Below are 17,239 nucleotides of genomic sequence, written 5' to 3'. Positions count from 1 at the left end.
GAAGGAGGAGGAGGGCGTATGTGGCTGGTGAGAATGAAGGACTGTGGAATATCACTGGACAACCACTGGACAATCACTGGACAAGCACTGGACAACCTCTCTCTCTCTAGCTCTCTTTCTCTCTAGCTCTCTCTCTCTATATCTCCTTTCTCTCTCTCTCTAGCTCTCTCTCTCTCGCTCCTTCTCCCTCTCTTTCTCTCTCTCTCTCTCTAATCCGGCCCTCCAGGAGTGGCTTTAGTGGGGATCATTAATTGAGCTCTGAGGGAAGTTAAACTCCTGGGAATACAGCCAACACACACACACAGCCAACAGGTTTCAACATCAGAGGAAGAGAGGAGAGATTCAGGCCCAGATTATAACTGCTCTCTTAGAGCTCCACTGAGGAACCTCTGATGTTTCACAACCTCTGGCAAAGACCTGCTAAAGTCTGGCTGTACCTCTGCCAGTGTTATGTCTGTACGAGTGTGGGTGTGTGTTCAGTGTGTTTGTGTTCGCGCATGCGTCTGTGTATCTGTTACACTGTTTCATTGCTGAAGATGGGTGAGGATGAGAAGAGGAGGGGAAGGAGGAGAGAGAGGAGAATGAGGAGTAATGTAATTTGAGAGAAACTCACCAACATCAAACAGAGGAAGAGGGACTCTATCTGACTTCCTTTCTGGAACATCTTCACACCTTCCCCTGAGAGAGAGAGAGAGAGAGAGAGCGGCGGGGGGGAGAGATAAAGAGAGTCAGACATACATATACTCTGAAACCCATGACTGCCAACGATCTGTTTCTAACTTGTTTTCCAGTGTCCCCTCTGCTGTGTATGTGGTAAGTCTTCCAGTGCTTAAGAAAAGATGTCACTCCTCATAAACATTTGACCCACACACACTATGCGTCATAATGTGTGTGGGTTATACTTGACTGAGTGTGTGTGTGTGTGTGTGTGTGTGTGTGTGTGTGTGTGTGTGTGTGTGTGTAGGTGTGTAGGTGATACTGTTCTCTACTGTAGGTTATTCCTCTGCCCTACTGATGTGATGAGATGATTAATGATCCCCCTATCAGAGCTGCCAGTCACTGAGGAGAGAGAGTGGGAGAGAGGGAGTGTGTGAACGGAGGAGAGCAGCCTGGTGGAAGAGGAAAGGATCAGCTCGTCACCTCTCTGACACAGATGGATTATGGGTAACCAGTCATTAGAGGGACTGTGCTCTGTTTGTTTTAGTTCCTGTAGTATTGTCACAGATCTGGAAACCCTTTAACTACTCTGGCAGTACATACTTACTACACTTATATAGGCACTCACAGGTATGTCAGGGGGAAACACACTCACTGTCTCTCTCTTCTCTCTGATCTGTAGTTACTAAGGTATACAAGCACTCACAAGTACATTGAAGAACACATAAAACTAACATTAGATCAAACTTCAAACATGGATAAGAGCGTCTGCTAAATGACGTAAAATGTAAATGTAAAATGATTTATCCATTTAATTCTTGTATTTAAGATAATAATGTCGATGTAGAGGATTTAATGGATTTATTTATGTTTATAGCAACGCTATAGACTGTGTGAGAGAGGTGCGTGTGTGTGGGTGTATGCATGCTTCCGTACGTGCATGTGTGTTTATGCGTGCTTATGTCTGTATTGTGTCCATCTGTGTGTGTGTTGCCAGGCCCATCCCTTACCTACAGGAGATAGATTTTTATTGGCCCACTCCCAGCATTATAATAACAGTCAGCTCTTATTTCTCTCAATAAAGGATAAATGAGTGTGCAAGAGAGTATTTTACCCCAGAAACACCCATTACCTAAATCTGAGTTAAACCGTTTAACAGAGACATCAACAGCAGGTAAAGAAACACACAGGATCTCAGATTAGTTTCAACACTGTCCAGGCTCAGGGGAAACTCTGGGTCATTACGGACGTTCTTAGATACAGGTTTATTTATTTGTAAACAGATTAATTATTTTCTAATTCTGTGAGGACACCGAGAGTGCAGGTTTTCTGACACACCACAGTAATGACCCGCTCCAGTCTTTAATGGGGTTGTATTATTAGATGTAAACAAACACAGATTTTACTGGAGCCTAATTGCCCCCACCACGGCTAGTGTGCTCTCTCTCCTGCAGAGGGTGTGTGTGTGTGTGTGTGTGTGTGTGTGTGTGTGTGTGTGTGGGGGGTGGGTGGGTGGGTGGGTGCTATCTAGAACCTAAAAGGGTTCTTTGGCTGTCCCCATAGGAGATCCCTTTGAAGAACCGTTTTTGGTTCCAGGTATAACCCTTTTGGGTCCCATGTAGAACCCTTTCTACAGAGGGTTCTACCTGGAACCCAAAAGGGTTCTACCTGGAACTCAAAAGGGTTCTCCTATGGGGACAGCTGAAGAACCCTTTTGGATCCTTTTTTTCAAAGAGTGTAGTAACATACTAAGGAAGTGGAGCTCAATCTCTTACAAAAACACACAGTACATAAAGTCATTTAGACAAACCCATGCAAGACATTCTGACTCAGACCCATAGATCACAGCAACATCTAAGCCTGTCTGCCTGTCTTTAGGGGAAATTATATTCTCTGCAAATATGTATTTGAATAGTAACTAAGACAAAAACAGTCTCTGAAGCGGAGAGGTTGTGTAAGACACACACATTGTAATTATTGTTATCAAGTAAATTTCTCATGGAGTCTCTCAGACAGATAATTACAGCATATGCAAGAAACAACAGGTTGGGAGAGAGTGAGAGAAAGAGAGAGAATTAGCTGGCTTTTTACTGTGGTTTCACAGATTGAACAAAGCCTTTATCCAGACATTAGTATTGGTGTACTGTATGCGGGCACCATGCAGTGTATGTAATAGTTCTATTCATGGAGCTGTTATTGTATCAGATTATCCATAAAGAGAGAATGAGTTTAGTCTGTCTGCTATAGGGGTCCCGCTGTCACCCTAACTCTGCAGGTATCACACACACACACAGCAGGAGAAAAGAGCATTGTGCTCCCTCTGACACCCCGACGCTTCTCTCTCTGTGACAGCTCAACTGAAGAGCTGGTGAGACACACTGACGATCACTAACAAAACAACTGATGGGAATCAGAGATAGAGTTACCACTAACTACTACACTATAAATAGTCAGTCAATCAGAAACAGATTAGATCGACTACACTGCTTTAATTAATCAGAGGGAGATTAAATCCATGCCCTCTTTCCTTCATGGTTTCAGGAGACTGGATGGGGGATTGTGGGCCGGGGGTGGTGGGTAAGTGGTGATGGTAGGGGGGGTCGGTCCCCAGGACAGTTCCGGTTTAACCAACCAGACCACCCGTTTATCTGTGTTCCACATCGCGGTTCCTGTGTTTCAGATCAAGGTGCTACTGTAACTGGAGAGAAACGTTCACATGTTGAATGGAGCTGATCGTCTAAAAGGGTCACGTCCTTTTCCCTTTGATCCTGTTTAATCACAGCCCCCATGCACACACACAAACACACACATATACACACATACACACAGACCTGGCTTCTGAGCTGAAATTAGCTTGTGTGTGTGTGTGTGTGTGTGTGTGTGTGTGTGTGTGTGTGTGTGTGTGTGTGTGTGTGCGTGTGTGCGTGTGTGTGTGTAGGAGACCCAGTGGCGCTGCCGGGCTTTCAGGATAAAATAAGAAAATGTAACTTTTTGTTTTGATAAAAAGCTTGTCTTCTGAACAGGAAGTGAGAGCTGCCAAACAACGCTGCCCCGAGCACCTCATTATCAGACTAAACGAACACACAAGCACACACACACACACACACACACACTGATGCTTTCATCAGGCTCCAGCCCAGCTCCTCACACCCCCGCGAGTCCCCTGCACCCCACACCCACACACACACCCCCTACTCCCCTGGACTGGAATGCATCACTCTATTTCAAGTGTCTCTCTCGCTCTCTTCTCTCCCTCTTTCTCTCTCCAACCCTCACTCTTTCCTATCCCTCTCTCTCCCTGCCTCTCTTTTCCCTATCCCTCTAGCTCAATCTCACGCTCTCTTTGCTCTCTCTCCCCCTTCCTCTCTGCCTCTCACTCATATTATTCTCCCCATCTGTCCCCACCTCTCCCTCTGTTTGTCCCTCCTCTCTCCTTTTCTCTCTTCCTCTCTTCCTCCTTCCCTATCCCTCCCTCTCTCTCTCTCTCCTCCCTGTCGAGACATATCTGTGTTAAAAGCCAACCTCAGTCTCCCCATGCCCCAGGGTATTCATCTTCAAACGAGAGTTAATCTCACATAAACACACTGACAGTCATTATCTGTGTCATTAACGGCCTGACAGACCCACACCTCGGGCACAAATAAATACTTTCTACAGACCCACACCTCGGGCACAAATAAATACTTTCTACAGACCCACACCTCATGCACAAATAAATACTTTCTACAGACCCACACCTCATGCACAAAGAAATACTTTCTACAGACCCACACCTCGGGCATGACTTATAATACACTACTAGACCCTACTGATTTCCTGGCACAGTACTGCATTAGAAAGGAGAGACTCTCCTCAGGGTATTGGCTTACAGAGGAGCTCACTTTTACGGACGTGATGATACACTTTAAAAAGTGGGATGATGCTGTTGTTCATCTGAAGTGCTTATACTGACTGGAATGATGAAAATGACGCTTTGGTTTGTTCAACCCATCAATTTTTTTATTTTTTTATTTTTATTTAAATCTTTATTATTTTTTTCATTTTCTTGTTGGGCGGGCCTACATGCACAATATATAAATTCATATAATTTCATAGCTAGCTCGAATCCACCCGTGGGCTGCCACTCAAAAATAATATATATTTTTAAAGGTACACAAATACAAAGCATTGATCACCATGATCATAATACAGAGCCAAAAATAAAATACATTTAGTATCTACACTGAACAAAAATATAAACGCAACATGCAACAATTTCAAAGATTTTACTGAGTTACAGTTCATATAAGGAAATCAGTCACCTGAAATAAATTAATTAGGCCCTAATCTATGGATTTCACATGACTGTGAATATCAAATCAAATCAAATTGTATTTGTCACATGCGCCAAATACAACAGGTGTTGACCTTACAGTGAAATGCTTACCTACAAGCCCTTAACCAACAATGCAGTTTTAAGAAAGAATACAAATATATATATATATTAAAAATACAATATAAAATAATACGAAATAAAAGTAACGAATAATTAAAGAGCAGCAGTAAAAATAACAATAGCGAGGCTATATACAGGGGGTACCGGTACCTAGTCAATGTGCGGGGGCACCGGTTAGTCGAGGTAATTGAGGTAATATGTGTCACGCCCTGGCTCTGGGGACTCTAGTATGTTGAGCCAGGGTGTGAGTTTTCATTTGTTTTTCGTTTCTAGTTGTTGTATTTCTATGTTGGCCAGAATGGTTCTCAATCAGAGGCAACGAGTGTCAGCTGTTGCTGGTTGTCTCTGATTGGGAACCATATTTAGACAGCCTGTTTCCCCACAGTGGTTGTGGGATCTTGTTCCAGTGTGGTTTGTGTTAGACCGAGGACGTCACGCTATCGTTTGTTGTTTTTGTTCGTGTTATCATTATTTAATAAAATATGTTCACTTTCCACGCTGCGCCTTGGTCCTCTGTACCCGACGATCGTGACAGAAGATCCCACCAACACTGGACCAAGCAGCGTGTCCAGGAGCCAGCGCCAGAGGTATCACGAAAGGACATCAACCTCGGCTGGGCCTGGCCCACGGGGAGGAGAGACCCCCAGAAATTTTTTAGGGGGGGGGCTCACGCCGTGGACGACGGGGCAGCAGGAGGCCGCTATAGAGCGGTCCAGTGGGGTTGCAGAGGAGGCCGCCAGGTTAAGGGGGCCACTGGTCACAGAGGAGAGGGAAAGTGTAGAGGCACGGCGAGAGGTACTGGGGTGTGTTACCAGTCCGGTCCGACCCGTTCCTGATCCCTGCGTAGGGCCAGTGGTGTGTGTCCCCAGTACGGTCCGGCCTGTTCCTGTTCCTCGCATCGAGCCTGTGGTGCGCGTCGTCAGCCCGGCCCGGCCTGTTCCTGCTCCACGCACCGCCTATGGTGCGCATCGTCAGCCCGGTCCGGCCCGCTCCTGCTCCCGCACCAAGTCAGTGGTGCGCCGTCAGCCCGGTCCGCCCGCTCCTGCTCCCCGCACCAAGTCAGGGGTGCGTTTGCGTCAGCCCGGCTCGGCCCGTTCCTGCTCCCCACACCAAGCCAGTGGTGTGCGTCGTCAGTCCGGCACAGCCCGTGCCTGTTCCACCGGTGCCTGGTTCGGCACAGGTCAGCTGCTTCACGCCGGAGCTAGAGCAATCCGCTCCACCAGTGTGTAGTCCAGCTCCGGTCAGCAGGGCCAGACCGGACCAGGGGTACTTTGGGGGGTTAGAGAGGGAGTGGGGATCATGCCCGGAGCCGGATCCGCCGCCAAGGCGGAGTGCCCACCCGGTCCCTCCCCTGTGGTGTTTGGTTGGCGCGGTCAGAGTCCGCGCCTTTGGGGGGGGTACTGTCACGCCCTGGCTCTGGGGACTCTAGTATGTTGAGCCAGGGTGTGAGTTTTCGTTTCTAGTTGTTGTATTTCTATGTTGGCCAGAATGGTTCTCAATCAGAGGCAACAAGTGTCAGCTGTTGCTGGTTGTCTCTGATTGGGAACCATATTTAGACAGCCTGTTTTCCCACAGTGGTTGTGGGATCTTGTTCCAGTGTGGTTTGTGTTAGACCGAGGACGTCACGCTATCGTTTGTTGTTTTTGTTCGTGTTATCATTATTTAATAAAATATGTTCACTTTCCACGCTGCGCCTTGGTCCTCTGTACCCGACGATCGTGACAATATGTAGGTACAGTTATTAAAGTGACTATGCAATAGATAATAAACAGAGAGTAGCAGCAGCGTAAAGGGGGGGCAATGCAAATAGTCTGGGTAGCCATTTGATTAGATGTTCAGGAGTCTTATGGCTTGGGGGTAGAAGCTGTTTAGAAGCCTCTTGGACCTAGACTTGGCGCTCCGGTACCGCTTTCCGTGTGTGGTAGCAGAGAGAACAGTCTATGACTAGGGTGGCTGGAGTCTTTGACCATTTTAAGGGCCTTCCTCTGACACCGCCTGGTATAGAGGTCCTGGATGGCAGGAAGCTTGGCCCCAGTGATGTACTGGGCCGTACGCACTACCCTCTGTAGTGCCTTGCGGTCGGATGCTGAGCAGTTGCCATACCAGGAAGTGATGCAACCAGTAAGGATGCCCCGAGCACCTCATTATCAGACTAAACGAACACACAAGCGCACACACACACACACACACTCGGATGCTTTCATCAGGCTCCAGCCCAGCTCCTCACACCCCCGCGAGTCCCCTGCACCCCACACCCACACACACACCCCCTACTCCCCTGGACTGGAATGAACCATGGGGCACTCTGTTCACAACATTGACATCAGCAAACCGCTTGCCCATAGGACGCAATACAGTGGGGAAAAAAAGTATTTAGTCAGCCACCAATTGTGCAAGTTCTCCCACTTAAAAAGATGAGAGAGGCCTGTAATTTTCATCATAGGTACACGTCAACTATGACAGACAAATTGAGGGAAAAAAATCCTGAAAATCACATTGTAGGATTTTTAATGAATTTATTTGCAAATTATGGTGGAAAATAAGTATTTGGTCACCTACAAACAAGCAAGATTTCTGGCTCTCACAGACCTGTAACTTCTTCTTTAAGAGGCTCCTCTGTCCTCCACTCGTTACCTGTATTAATGGCACCTGTTTGAACTTGTTATCAGTATAAAAGACACCTGTCCACAACCTCAAACAGTCACACTCCAAACTCCACTATGGCCAAGACCAAAGAGCTGTCAAAGGACACCAGAAACAAAATTGTAGACCTGCACCAGGCTGGGAAGACTGAATCTGCAATAGGTAAGCAGCTTGGTTTGAAGAAATCAACTGTGGGAGCAATTATTAGGAAATGGAAGACATACAAGACCACTGATAATCTCCCTCGATCTGGGGCTCCACGCAAGATCTCACCCCGTGGGTCAAAATGATCACAAGAACGGTGAGCAAAAATCCCAGAACCACACGGGGGGACCTAGTGAATGACCTGCAGAGAGCTGGGACCAAAGTTACAAAGCCTACCATCAGTAACACACTACGCCGCCAGGGACTCAAATCCTGCAGTGCCAGACGTGTCCCCCTGCTTAAGCCAGTACATGTCCAGGCCCGTCTGAAGTTTGCTAGAGTGCATTTGGATGATCCAGAAGAGGATTGGGAGAATGTCAGATGAAACCAAAATATAACTTTTTGGTAAAAACTCAACTCGTCGTGTTTGGAGGACAAAGAATGCTGAGTTGCATCCAAAGAACACCATACCTACTGTGAAGCATGGGGGTGGAAACATCATGCTTTGGGGCTGTTTTTCTGCAAAGGGACCAGGACGACTGATCCGTGTAAAGGAAAGAATGAATGGGGCCATGTATCGTGAGATTTTGAGTGAAAACCTCCTTCCATCAGCAAGGGCATTGAAGATGAAACGTGGCTGGGTCTTTCAGCATGACAATGATCCCAAACACACCGCCCGGGCAACGAAGGAGTGGCTTCGTAAGAAGCATTTCAAGGTCCTGGAGTGGCCTAGCCAGTCTCCAGATCTCAACCCCATAGAAAATCTTTGGAGGGGAGTTGAAAGTCCGTGGTGCCCAGCGACAGCCCCAAAACATCACTGCTCTAGAGGAGATCTGCATGGAGGAATGGGCCAAAATATCAGCAACAGTGTGTGAAAACCTTGTGAAGACTTACAGAAAACGTTTGACCTGTGTCATTGCCAACAAAGGGTATATAACAAAGTATTGAGAAACTTTTGTTATTGACCAAATACTTATTTTCCACCATAATTTGCAAATAAATTCATAAAAAATCCTACAATGTGATTTTCTTGATTTTTTTTTCTCATTTTGTCTGTCATAGTTGACGTGTACCTATGATGAAAATTACAGGCCTCTCTCATCTTCTTAAGTGGGAGAACTTGCACAATTGGTGGCTGACTAAATACTTTTTTCCCCCACTGTACATGCTGTCTGCCATCTACCCAGTACAGTTGAAACCGGGATTCATCTGTGAAGAGCACACTTGGCCATCGAAGGTGAGCATTTGCCCACTGAAGTCGGTTACAACGCCAAACTGCAGTCAGGTCAAGACCCTGGCGAGGATGATGAGCACCCAGATGAGCTCCCCTGAGATGGTTTTTGACAGTTTGTGCAGAAATTCTTCGGTTGTGCAAACCCACAGTTTCATCACCTCTTCGTGTGGTCCTGGGCTGGCATGGTTACACGTAGTCTGCAGTTATGAGGCAGGTTGGAAGTACTGCCAAATTCTCTAAAACAACATTTGAGGCAGCTTATGGTAGAGAAATAAACATTCAATTCTCAACAGCTTTGGTGGACATTCCTACAGTCAGCATGCTAATTGCACACTCCCTCAAAACTTTAGACATCTGTGGCATTGTGCTGTGTGACAAAACTGCACATTTTAGAGTGGCCTTTCACTGTCCCCAGCACAAGGTGCACCTATGTAATGATCATGCTGTTTAATCAGCTTCTTGATATGCCACACCTGTCAGGTGGATGGATTATCTTGGCAAATGATAAATGCTCACTAACAGGGATGTAAACAAATTTGGGCACAACATTTGAGAGAAATAAGCTTTTTGTGCGTATGGAAAAATTCTGGGATCTTTTATTTCAGCTCATGAAACATGGGACCAACACTTTAATACTTTTTTTTGAATAAAATGAAAGCTTCTAAATTGTTTTCAACACCTCATGCACATGTGCATTGAATAGCATTAGGGGCAATGTATCAGAATAGTTGAGAGTGAACGTCATTCCAGTTAATGTGGTCTTGTAGTTGTTATATAAACTTAGACTTGTACACTGCCAGCTATATAATAATACTTGCATAAGCGCATGTGATACTGAAGAGCCTGATACATTTTCTATGTTAAGGTAGCCAATGCTTGGTTACAATATTGTAGCTACTAAATGGGAAAGTCTTGTGTAAACAATATGTTTAGAAATATTATTTCAAGTTTTTTAACCTCTTAAGGATCGGACCCTTTTTTAAAAAATGTTCACCTAAAATGACATACCCAAATCTAACTGCCTGTAGCTCAGGACCTGAAGCAAGGATATGCATATTCTTGATACCATTTGAAAGGAAACACTTTGAAGTTTGTGGAAATGTGAAATTAATGTAGGAGAATATAACACATTAGATCTGGAAAAAGATAATACAAACAAAAAAACATGCGTTTTCTATTTGTTGTTTTGCTCCATCATCTTTGAAAGGCCACAATATAATATTGCAGTTTAGGCGCAATTTAGATTTTGGCCACTAGATGGGAGCAGTGTGTGTGCAAAGTTTCAGATTGATCCAGTGAAGCATTGCAATACTGGACTATTTTGTATCAAGTCTGCCCAAATGTGCCGAATTGGTCAATTGATACATTTTCAAGTACATACAGTGGGGGAAAAAAGTATTTAGTCAGCCACCAATTGTGCAAGTTCTCCCACTTAAAAAGATGAGAGAGGCCTGTAATTTTCATCATAGGTACACGTCAACTATGACAGACAAAATGAGATTTTTTTTCTCCAGAAAATCACATTGTAGGATTTTTAATGAATTTATTTGCAAATAAGTATTTGGTCAATAACTAAAGTTTCTCCATACTTTGTTATATACCCTTTGTTGGCAATGACACAGGTCAAACGTTTTCTGTAAGTCTTCACAAGGTTTTCACACACTGTTGCTGGTATTTTGGCCCATTCCTCCATGCAGATCTCCTCTAGAGCAGTGATGTTTTGGGCCTGTCGCTGGGCAACACGGACTTTCACCTCCCTCCAAAGATTTTCTATGGGGTTGAGTTCTGGAGACTGGCTAGGCCACTCCAGGACCTTGAAATGCTTCTTACGAAGCCACTCCTTCGTTGCCCGGGCGGTGTGTTTGGGATCATTGTCATGCTGAAAGACCCAGCCACGTTTCATCTTCAATGCCCTTGCTGATGGAAGGAGGTTTTCACTCAAAATCTCACGATACATGGCCCCATTCATTCTTTCCTTTACACGGATCAGTCGTCCTGGTCCCTTTGCAGAAAAAACAGCCCCAAAGCATGATGTTTCCACCCCCATGCTTCACAGTAGGTATGGTGTTCTTTGGATGCAACTCAGCATTCTTTGTCCTCCAAACACGAGCGAGTTTAGTTTTTACCAAAAAGTTCTATTTTGGTTTCATCTGACCATATGACATTCTCCCAATCCTCTTCTGGATCATCCAAATGCACTCTAGCAAACTTCAGACGGGCCTGGACATGTACTGGCTTAAGCAGGGGGACACGTCTGGCACTGCAGGATTTGAGTCCCTGGCGGTGTAGTGTGTTACTGATGGTAGGCTTTGTTACTTTGGTCCCAGCTCTCTGCGGGTCATTCACTAGGTCCCCCCGTGTGGTTCTGGGATTTTTGCTCACCGTTCTTGTGATCATTTTGACCCCACGGGGTGAGATCTTGCGTGGAGCCCCAGATCGAGGGAGATTATCAGTGGTCTTGTATGTCTTCCATTTCCTAATAATTGCTCCCACAGTTGATTTCTTCAAACCACGCTGCTTACCTATTGCAGATTCAGTCTTCCCAGCCTGGTGCAGGTCTACAATTTTGTTTCTGGTGTCCTTTGACAGCTCTTTGGTCTTGGCCATAGTGGAGTTTGGAGTGTGACTGTTTGAGGTTGTGGACAGGTGTCTTTTATACTGATAACAAGTTCAAACAGGTGCCATTAATACAGGTAACGAGTGGAGGACAGAGGAGCCTCTTAAAGAAGAAGTTACAGGTCTGTGAGAGCCAGAAATCTTGCTTGTTTGTAGGTGACCAAATACTTATTTTCCACCATAATTTGCAAATACATTCATTAAAAATCCTACAATGTGATTTTCTGGATTTTTTTTCCTCAATTTGTCTGTCGTAGTTGACGTGTACCTATGATGAAAATTACAGGCCTCTCTCATCTTTTTAAGTCATTACTGATCCTGTCAGGGTTGTCAGTGTTGGTATACAGACAGACTGATCTATTGGAAAGTCCCCCTAGAGACCTAGCAGGGGCAATCATCTACACACATACACACACACACACAAACGCACATGTACACAGACAAGCATCCACACACACACACTAGCGGAAGGTAGGTGCCAAAACAACAGCATTCTTCAGCTGTAGTGGAGAGCGAGACAGATAGCATCCTCCTAGTAGTGTTAGGATGGGTTTTTATCCCTCTCTCTCTCTCTCTCTCTCTCTCTCTCTCTCTCGCTCTCTGACTATATCTCATTCCCTCTCTCTCTCTGACAATGATTGACAGCTGTGGAGCAATAGATATAGAACCTGATATATTGTCTATGTGTGGAGATCTGTGTGTCTTTGTTAGAACAGAGTGACAGCTATGAACTCCATAGGGCTGTCACGATCGTCGTATCGAGTAGACCAAGGCGCAGCGTGTTGAGCGAACATACTTTATTTAATTAAAGTGCACACACGAATAACAAAACAACAAACGATACCGTGACGTCCTAAGTCTAAACACAACCAACTGGAACAAGATCCCACAAACACTAAGGGAAAACCGACAGTTTAAATATGGCTCCCAATCAGAGACAACCAGCCACAGCTGACACTCGTTGCCTCTGATTGGGAGTCACTCAGGCCAACAAAGAAATAAACAAACTAGAACTCCCAACAAAGAAATACAACACATAGAATGAACACACCCTGGCTCAACATATAGAGTCCCAGAGCCAGGGTGTGACAGTACCCCCCCCTAAAGGCGCGGACTGCGACCGCGCCTCAACTAGAACAAAACAGGGGAGGGCTGGGTGGGCATTCCTCCTCGGCGACGGTTCTGGCTCCGGGCTTGCCCACCACCCTCCAATAAACCCCCCATAGCGCCCCTGGTCCGGTCTGGCCCCGCTGGCTGGAGCTGAACTGGACGTAGCAGGAGCGGTTAGCTTCAGCTCCGTTGTGGAGCAGTTGACCGGTACCTGATTAGGCAGCGGTGACCCAGGCACGGGTTGTGCCGGCCTGACGACGCGCACCCCTGGCTTGGTGCGTGAGGCCAGAAAGGACCGGAACGGGCTGACGATGCGCACCCCTGGCTTGGTGCGTGGAGCAGCAACGGGCCGGACCGGGCTGACGATGCGCACCCCTGGCTTGGTGCGTGGAGCCGAACGGGGCTCACCGGACTGACGATGCGCAACCCCTGGCTTGGTGCGTGGAGCAGCAACGGGCCGGACCGGGCTGACGATGCGCACCCCTTGCTTGCGCGTGGAGCCGAACGGGCCTCACCGGACTGGACGACTCGCACCCCTGGCTTGGTGCGTGGAGCAGCAACGGGCTTTACCAGGCTGACGACTCGCACCCCTGGCTTGGTGCGAGTAGCAGGAACGGCTGGACCAGGCTGACGACTCGCACCCCTGGCTTGGTGCGAGTAGCAGGAACGGGCTGAACCAGGCTGACGACTCGCACCCCTGGCTTGGTGCGTGGAGCAGCAACGGGCTTTACCAGGCTGACGACTCGCACCCCTGGCTTGGTGCGAGTAGCAGGAACAGGCCGGGCCGGGCTGGCGACGCGCACCGTAGGCTTGGTGCGAGTGGCAGGAACAGGCCGGGCCGGGCTGGCGACGCGCACCGTAGGCTTGGTGCGAGTGGCAGGAACAGGCCGGGCCGGGCTGGCGACGCACACCGTAGGCTTGGTGCGAGTGGCAGGAACAGGCCGGGCCGGGCTGGCGACGCGCACCGTAGGCTTGGTGCGAGTGGCAGGAACAGGCCGGGCCGGGCTGGCGACGCGCACCGTAGGCTTGGTGCGAGTGGCAGGAACAGGCCGGGCCGGGCTGGCGACCGCGCACCGTAGGCTTGGTGCGAGTGGCAGGAACAGGCCGGGCCGGGCTGGCGACGCGCACCGTAGGCTTGGTGCGAGTGGCAGGAACAGGCCGGGCCGGGCTGGCGACGCACACCGTAGGCTTGGTACGAGGGGCAGGAACAGGCCGGGCCGGGCTGGCGACGCACACCGTAGGCTTGGTGCGAGTGGCAGGAACAGGCCGGGCCGGGCTGGCGACGCACACCGTAGGTTTGGTGCGAGGGGCAGGAACAGGCCGGGCCGGGCTGGCGACGCGCACCGTAGGCTTGGTGCGAGTGGCAGGAACAGGCCGGGCCGGGCTGGCGACGCGCACCGTAGGCTTGGTGCGAGTGGCAGGAACAGGCCGGGCCGGGCTGGCGACGCGCACCGTAGGCTTGGTGCGAGTGGCAGGAACAGGCCGGGCCGGGCTGGCGACGCACACCGTAGGCTTGGTGCGAGGGGCAGGAACAGGCCGGGCCGGGCTGGCGACGCACACCGTAGGCTTGGTGCGAGTGGCAGGAACAGGCCGGGCCGGGCTGGCGACGCACACCGTAGGTTTGGTGCGAGGGGCAGGAACAGGCCGGGCCGGGCTGGCGACGCGCACCGTAGGCTTGGTGCGAGAGGCAGGAACAGGCCGGGCCAGGCTGGCGACGCGCACCGTACACTTAGTGCGAGGGGCAGGAACAGGTCGGGCCGGGCTGGCGACGCACACCACTTGCTTGGTGTGAGGAGCGGGACTGGGTTTCGTCATAACCCTCCGCTCCCTCAGCTGCCTACCGAGTTCCTCTCGCCGTGCCTCAATTCTCACCCTCTCCCTTATCGCCTCCAATAGCTCCACCCTCTGCAACACTAACTCCTGCTCCCTCTGTGCCAATAGCCCCCTTAACCTGGTGGCCTCCTCAATACGCCCCTTTTCTGCCTCCGTCAGCCCCGTCGTCCATGCCCTGTGCCCCCCCCTAATTTTTTTTTGGGGTTGCCTCTCGACCGTCCGACGACGACACTGATCACGCCGTTGCTCCTCTCTCCGTCGCCTCTCTACCGTCTCACTCCATGGCCGGCGATCCATCCCGGCCAGGATTTCCTCCCAGGTCCAGGACCCCTGCCCGTCCAAAATCTGCTCCCACGTCCAGGCTTCCTGCTCCTGGACACGCTGCTTGGTCCTGGTATGGTGGGATCTTCTGTCACGATCGTCGTATCGAGTAGACCAAGGCGCAGCGTGTTGAGCGAACATACTTTATTTAATTAAAGTGCACACACGAATAACAAAACAACAAACGATACCGTGACGTCCTAAGTCTAAACACAACCAACTGGAACAAGATCCCACAAACACTAAGGGAAAACCGACAGTTTAAATATGGCTCCCAATCAGAGACAACCAGCCACAGCTGACACTCGTTGCCTCTGATTGGGAGTCACTCAGGCCAACAAAGAAATAAACAAACTAGAACTCCCAACAAAGAAATACAACACATAGAATGAACACACCCTGGCTCAACATATAGAGTCCCAGAGCCAGGGTGTGACAAGGGCATGGTTGTTTTTTTTGCCGTAGCATTACACAGCTGATTCAGGACCGAGTTTGGGAAACCCTGCAGTAGGGAACATTGGGAAATATTCTACCAATACCACAGGATCAGACAGATACACCATTCTTCCCCTAAAGTGACAGAAATATCAGAATGATCCTAGATATCCATTCTAGTTTAACTTTCTACGTGATTCCTAATGTTCACTTTTGCAAAATATGTTTTGAAATTAGTTCTGTAAACCTGGTAAACAGATTTGATTGAATAGGGCCCAAGCTTAGTTTATAAAATGTTTGCATCTCTCTGTTCTCCAATCCCCAACCCTCCCCATATGTCACGGCTTCCTCCGAAGCTGCCTTCTCTCCTTGTTCGGGCAGGCTTCTGTGTTCGTCGTCACTGGCCTTCTAGCCACTGCCGCATCACATCTCATCATTCCATTTGTTTTGTCTTGTCTATTACACACACCTGATTCATATCCCCTCATTAGTATGTGTATAAGTGTTCCCTCTGCCCCCTTGTCCTTGTGGGTGATTGTTTATTGTGAGGATAGTGAAGCTCGGCAGAGCTCCTTGTATTTTGTATTCGCCAGATTATGTTCCCTGTGTGCGTTGTTGGTTCCAGTGCGCCTGTTTTGCTCACTGGACTGTTTTGACGCCTCTCGTGGGAAAGCCCTGGAGTGGGCCAACGCGGTCTGGAATGAAGGAGGAGCCATGTTGGACAACTACGGGGAGTTCGCTCGCCTCTTTCGGGTTGTCTTCGATCACCCGCCTGAGGGTCGAGAGGCGGGCGAGTGGCTGGTCCACCTGAGGCAGAGGACGAGGACTGCGCAGGACTTCGCCCTGGAGTTCCGGACTCTAGCAGCTGGGTCCGGGTGGAACGAACGGGCCCTCATCGACCACTTCCGGTGCCATCTACGGGAGGACGTCCGAAGGGAGCTAGCCTGCTGGGACACCATGTTGTCCTTCACGCAACTGGTGGACATGGCCATCCACTTGGACAACCTGCTGGCGGCCAGAGGATGTCCTGGAGGGGGTCTGCCCGATCCAACCCCGCCCGACTCAGATCACGAACTGGTGGAGCAGTGATCCGAGAGAGAGGAGGACGACAGCGCCAGTGTCACTCTGGTGGCACGAGAGGACATTTCACTGCACGATGTCGACAGCGTTCTTTTGGGTCTGGAGGCGGCAGGCAGGGCACTCTCGCGTCACCCCAGGTATCGAACACCCACACTCGTTTAGAGCCCTCTGCTGCGCACTGTACCCTACCCATCCACTTTCCTGATTACATTGTAGTTCCCCAATGTAAGGCGCTTGTCGATTCAGGCGCAGCTGGGAACTTTATGGACAGGTCATTTTCACACAGTCTAGGCATTTCATTGGTTCCCCTATCCATTCCACTCCCCATCAGAGCACTTGACAGTCGACCATTAGGGTCCGGGTTTGTTAGGGAAGTTACAGCACCAGTCACTATGGTTACCCACCAGACTCATCACGAGCAAGTCACTTTTTTTTATTATTGAGTCTCCTGCTTTCCCTGTTGAATTAGGTATTCCTTGGTTAGCACTCTCACAGGGTGGTCGCGAGAGTGTCAGGGTAGGTGTCTCAGTGTTTCTGTTGGTGCAACCACGGTGGAATGTCCAGACAGTACCTCCACCGTGTGCATTCCCCCAGAATACCTCGATTTGGCGTACACGTTTTCCAAAATGCAGGCGACCAAGTTACCACCTCATCGGGCGGGGGATTGCGCGATAAACCTCCGGGTAGACGCTGTGCCTCCCAGGAGTCATGTGTATCCCCTGTCACAGGCT

At 49.0% G+C, this 17,239-nt stretch overlaps 1 protein-coding gene across 2 annotated transcripts in view; it reads right to left on the bottom strand.

Annotated features, from left to right (window-relative positions):
* LOC121536937 (tumor necrosis factor receptor superfamily member EDAR-like) overlaps window positions 1-17,239 on the bottom strand; it is a 43,878-nt gene that overhangs the window by 21,649 nt on the left and 4,990 nt on the right. For both annotated transcript variants that reach the window (XM_041844601.1, XM_041844602.1), the window contains exon 2: window positions 614-678. In XM_041844601.1, coding sequence (XP_041700535.1) covers window positions 614-664 — 51 coding nt within the window. In that variant the 5' untranslated portion in view covers window positions 665-678. The remainder of the gene's footprint in view (window positions 1-613; window positions 679-17,239) is intronic.

The sequence above is a fragment of the Coregonus clupeaformis genome, chromosome 23 (assembly GCF_020615455.1).
Source record: "Coregonus clupeaformis isolate EN_2021a chromosome 23, ASM2061545v1, whole genome shotgun sequence".
NCBI classification, from domain to species: domain Eukaryota; kingdom Metazoa; phylum Chordata; class Actinopteri; order Salmoniformes; family Salmonidae; genus Coregonus; species Coregonus clupeaformis.
The sequence above is the reverse complement of the archived record's forward strand: the minus strand, read 5'-3'. Positions and strand labels throughout refer to the sequence as shown.